General features: G+C 37.9%; 1 protein-coding gene across 1 annotated transcript; it reads left to right on the forward strand.

The window, feature by feature from the left end:
• Positions 1 to 2,684: 2,684 nt before the first annotated feature.
• On the forward strand, positions 2,685 to 5,326 carry calca (calcitonin/calcitonin-related polypeptide, alpha). The gene is made up of 4 exons (XM_069697571.1): positions 2,685 to 2,770; positions 3,055 to 3,186; positions 4,319 to 4,500; positions 5,275 to 5,326. The coding sequence occupies exons 1-4, from the start codon at positions 2,685 to 2,687 to the stop codon at positions 5,277 to 5,279; spliced, it is 405 nt and encodes a 134-aa protein (XP_069553672.1). The 3' UTR covers positions 5,280 to 5,326.
• Positions 5,327 to 5,787: the final 461 nt, after the last annotated feature.

Below are 5,787 nucleotides of genomic sequence, written 5' to 3' on the forward strand. Positions count from 1 at the left end.
GCTAAAAATGACAAACCTTTGTGGATGACTGGTGTACTTTTTGCATCAAAGATAATTAAAGAACCATCCATAAACTCTAACTTAAACATTTCTGCTGCAGTCACTTACTATTCTGCATGACAAAACCAGGTGATTATCAACTCATGCTGTCTATTCAAATCATGTAACTTGTTGATATGAAAGAGATTTCAAGGAAATTCTCATTAGGGCTTTTTAGCAGAGTGCCTGTGGAGAATGGTGTTGCTTCCATCTGGGAGAAGACACATTCACACTAACTCAGCTGAAACTGTCACTGATGAGCTCTGCAGTGAGCATAAAGCTGCCCTCTCTGTCATGAATGCTCTCCTGTGTTGTAATTAATTTTCCAGTCCAGTTCATGCCTAACATTAGGGAATGTGAACCGTGTGAGCTAATTGCAATGACAACACACTTTTCCCCTTGGAATGTAATTTCTTTGCCTCAGCTGGTGTCCACAGTCAGAGCAGACAGTGGTGAATCAAGGAAAAGGAGCAGCATTAGACCAAAACAGAACAACGCAGACAAAAAGAAGAAGCATCTCAACTGCTAGACTTATTAAGGTGTCACTTCACATCCTCCTTATCTGAGCTAGAGAGATGGTCCTGTGCATTTTTGAATCATTATTACAGACTTTTAGCTTCTGTATTTACAGTCATTTTAAAGAGTGTCAGCAGTGAGATTGTTCGAGCACTGAATTCTTTCTCAATGATTTTCTGTCTTGATGCTCTACCGGCTTGAGACTGCATTAGATGTTGGCAATGGGTAGTTACTTAAAAGATATGCATGTGAAAAGTCTTGGCAGTGTACTCTAAGGAGAACAAGACACTTAACATTATTCATTGTGTATCTCTTTCTGTCAAGTCTTTTGTCTTTCATGAGCAGTTTCTGACTGTGTGGAGCTGTTGGAAACTAATTTAGTGCCTCTGGTAGATGGCCTGTAGGCCTGCTCAATAGTACTAAAAGGCTTCTCTACTCTAATGAGCTTCCTCGTGACGCAAAAAGTAACCGGGAGGCAGGATGCTTTATGACACATCATCCAATATTGTTACATAAGGGGAATTAGAAGATGACCAGAGACCAATAGCCAAGTAATTAGCTTAGAGAAACCAGATGGACACGACTGAATGGCAAGTTGAATTTATCAATAGAGAGCTTACTGTGATGCTATTTCTTTCTGTACAATAGGTTAAACTAACTAACGCAACCCATACATTTCCTCCAGATTTAGTGATATTCAGATCTGATGACAAGTGGGAAGGGAAATGATCCAGCAGTGTCTAAAGGGGCAGTGCTGTTGTGAAAAATGTGAGGGAGCAGGTTGTAACCAGAGTACATTCTACCTGGCGATAAATAGATACCTTCATCATAATGTTAAATCTAGCATGAGCTAACAACAAAAGATACTGTGGTTTAGAAGGCAGTGTCCAGAGGTATAAAAACTGGTATATAATATTTCATAAGAGAATCTTTATACAGTACTTCTCATGTATTGGCTCCTTACCCACTATAAATCATACTTACAAGTGGTTTCTAGATGGAGGCCATAAATACTTGCGTAGCTTTAATTCAATTTACATTGTTTGGGACTTTACATCAACCATGTTGATTCAATTCTGGATTTTCAGAGTGCAGTTTTGTGTTGTTTAGCAACTTTGTGTGAAGTTATACTTTGTGATGATGAGGATTGTCTGCATGTGGCTTTTGACCCTGCTGCGCTTACAGCACATAAAATGTGTTTTTAGTGGGTGCAACAAGGGCTGCAGTTCACATTATCTGACCAACAAAATTACGTTTACAGCCTGTAATATAAGGTCATTTACAGATCATATATTTGGGCTGAAGAACCTGATGCAGTGTGTGAGGGTCAGTGAGTCCCACTTACATTGCTTAAACAACAAATTATACTCCCAACTGATTCAAATAGCTGACAGCTTTTTGTGAATTAAGTACATTTATGAACGTGCAGCAGTGTAATTTGCATACAAGCTCCTTTATTGGCTTTCTATAAGTGACGTAGGACTTATGATTGGCTGGCAGTTTGAGGTAAAGCACTTGACTGGCCAATAGACTATGATCAAGTGCTCACTCAGTCAACACAGAAACCCACGGGAACATATATAAAACCAGGCACTGTGGAACTCAGCAGATTCACAAGTGAGTCTCTCATTGAAATCTTCATTACCAGTAGATCTACTATCTTTCGGTGAGTATAGAAAAAATTATCTTTAGATTTCCGTACAAATTATGTTTGTCACTTAGAAATATCAGATATGAAGCTGTGGGTTTTGGAAAAGGTGAGTGAGTCGGATGGTAACTGCAGGCTACAAACAGAAGGTTAGATGCTGCTCTGCTGGTTTGATGATGTCTTACTATCTATGGCTGGCTGCAGTTAATTCTGCTAATGGACATAGCTGCTGTTATAGTTGCTGCCAGCACCAGTGTACCACACAACTCTTCAATCTGCTTCAGCAACTTCAGTGGCTCCGACACCAAGGGAGTGTGAGAGAGAGAGGGATTCAGACAGGTGTGGATGAATGGAATGGATGAGAGACTCTACACAAAAACATATTTAATGGCAAAATGTTGTGAACATCATGTAAAATGCATACAGTAAGTTGAATATTTCTTACCTTGTTTGGTTTTGTGTGTGTTTTCCACAGGGAATTATGATCATGATTAAACTCTGGACGCTCCTTCTTGCCTATGCGCTGATCATTTGTCAGATGTACATCTCGCAGGCAGCTCCATCCAGGTGAGAGCGGTGGCATTACTCCTACAAGAAAAAAATATATTTACCAAGACGAAACAGTGTAATGATTGTAATTTTTAATGTCACTATTTCTACAAAACCTTGTTAACCACAGCCAATCAAATAGATTTTAAATGTATCACTAAATGTCCTCAAAATCCCAAAGATCAATTTACATGCAGCGCACCATCCCCGGTTTAATCACTATTTAAAAACACCGTTTTTTGAACCAATGTTTTGGCAGAACCAAAGAGATCAATGGGTTGTAATTGAATGTACATTTTCAGAACTAGTACGGAGTCTGTGTCAGATGGAGTCACACTATCGAACGATGATGTGCAAAGGTTACTCAGAGCATTCAAGGAATTTATGCAGATAACCGCAGATGAGCAAGCCCATCAAACAGCTGATGGGAACAGGTAAGGTTTACAGGTTTGGTGTTTATTAATTATCAAGGTACACAGTAAAATTTATGAACATCCTCTGTCATAACCTTAACACGCATGGACTGCAGTTATTCATTCATCCGTCCGTTCATTCAGTATTAAACGACGTGCCAGCAATAGAGTGCACATGGTCGAGCAACTGTAGAGAGCATGATATAAAAAATGAGAGAACATGCATGATAGTCATTATTACAGAAAAACAATATGAGATATCTTCATATCCTTGTTGGATCTGTTAGAATGCGTTTGAAACATAAAAACAGCTTTTCTGTAAATGCATGACATTTTGGAGAGACATCATGCATGTAATTATGAATAATCATCTGCATGTTACTGTAAGCCTGTTTCTGCATGTTTGTCTCCATCTCCAACAGCTTGGACAGACCCATGTCTAAGCGTTGCACCGGCTTGAGCACTTGCGTGCTGGGAAAACTCTCCCAGGATATTCACAAACTACAAACCTATCCTCGCACTAATGTGGGAGCAGAGACACCTGGCAAGAAGAGAAGTCTATCTGAGCAATATGAAAACTACAGCAACTCATACAACTGAAACTCTCAGTCTCAACTCATCTTTTCTTTGTCTGTCTGAATCCACATGTTTGCTTGTTCTTCCAGCTCCATCCATTCACAAGACCATGATGCATGTGGATGCTATTTGTTTCACTAACTTCAACAAAAAAAAAAAATCATTGCTTGAATTTTCCATTCACAGACATGAGAGACTCAGAATCAACTGCTAAACTGTGGCAATTCTGGACAATACAATTAAAAGATGAGAAAAGTTAAAGTTCATTCTGATTGTAGATTATTTTTCTCTTCATGATTAATATGTTTCCCCTATAATAAAGTTCATCTATTATTTGAGAGCTGTTTTTATTCATTCACGATTTCAAATACACCTTAATTATTGGATAAAAAAAAAAAAAAAAGAATAAAAGGGTAAGTTTAATTGTCATACAATTATTGGATAATTTCCCTCTGTTTTCTTTCAGTGTATTTCATTTGCTATTGATAATTCTAGATCATATTTTTCAAAGTTTATCATGTCGACATCTAATCTGATCTTCAATATCATTATTCCCTGTCTTTTCCGTTCTGACAAGCAATGCCACAGCACAAAAGCGGGCATGCAACACCTCCACCTGTGTAACCCACCGTCTGGCTGACTTCCTGAGTCGGTCAGGAGGACTGGGGCACAGCAACTTTGTTCCCACCAACGTTGGTGCCCAGGCGTTTGGCAGACGGAAGCGGCATGGCTCTGTGAGAACACAAGACCAGATGGAAGGTATGTTGTCACGCCGTGTTATTGCTGGACTCATAGTTGCTTAAACTGTAGATAAAGTCATGGACAGAGATCAAACAAAATCATTGTTTTGAAACCAAGAAGAGAACAAAGAAAATATTTTTGGTTATTTACTCTTTCAACATAAAGTGCCCCTGCTGTATTTGAAATATTAAGTGACATGTGTTTTTTTTTTTTACATTTCAATATAAACATCAAGAACAGTCCTTCAATCTGTTACCTGGGTGTCAACTAAAATACAATTATTATTTGAAGTGTTTTTGCCTGTCAGCTTAACAGAATTGTGTTCCATTATATATAAAAACTACTGTAGAATTCTTATAATGTTTATCGGAATACCTGAGAAAAACCTCCATTAATTTTAATTTAATAATAAGACATAATGACCAAATACATCATCATTTGTAGCTTCACGTGGTCACATATTAATACCACACTTGGACCAAACTCGAGTGGCTTATAGTGACAAAAATCTGGCTTTACTGACTGTTAACAGTCATTTTTTTGTGACAGCTTCAGTGTTTATGAATTCTACAAAAAAAGCATACAATGATGGCCGAGCAGGTGGACTTCAACCAAGGAACTTTGTCATATTAATCCTCTTGTCTTTCTATATTTGTATTTTCCTGTCATACTAATCAAACCCACATTTTCTTCTAAAATCCTCCCACAACTTAAATCTTTTCAGAATTTACTGTGGATTACAACACTGAGTTTAACATTTTTCTTTTTTGTCTCCTCTCTTCGGCTCTCTAGGATAAAGAGCCTCTTCTCTTGAGTGACAGAACTACGTCATCATCCACTTAGCAACACTTTGAAACAAGTGTCATTATGTAAAATATCCTCCATAAACATGGACTAATGTCTTGCTTTCAAACCAACATATGGTTGCCAGTATTCATTGTTAGTCTGTACTTAAAAACAGAAATAACTAGCATTGGTGTCATCATGTAAAGGTAACTGAGAATATTTTATTTTGCCAGGAGGGATGAGAGTTGATCTCTTTATCTGTCTTGACCTGTCGCTCAACAGCACTTCTGGTGTCTGGCTGCAGAACAGTGTCACTACCAACCCAACCTTCAACAACTGTGGCTGTCTTGTGCCTTGATGTAAAACCCTTCATTAAATATCATTATAGTGAACAATGCAACTGTGATAACTTTTACTTGTGATTCTAAATATTGTAATTATTGTGATTTGAAAGCAGGAATAAATTGTATTTTAGCTATACATGAGGCTCTAATGTCTTACTGTTTTGTTTCATTGGAT

The sequence above is a fragment of the Brachyistius frenatus genome, unplaced genomic scaffold (genome assembly GCF_029030835.1).
Source record: "Brachyistius frenatus isolate BFR_SWC_R1_liver_20210118 unplaced genomic scaffold, ASM2903083v1 Contig_24, whole genome shotgun sequence".
Lineage (NCBI taxonomy): Eukaryota > Metazoa > Chordata > Actinopteri > Embiotocidae > Brachyistius > Brachyistius frenatus.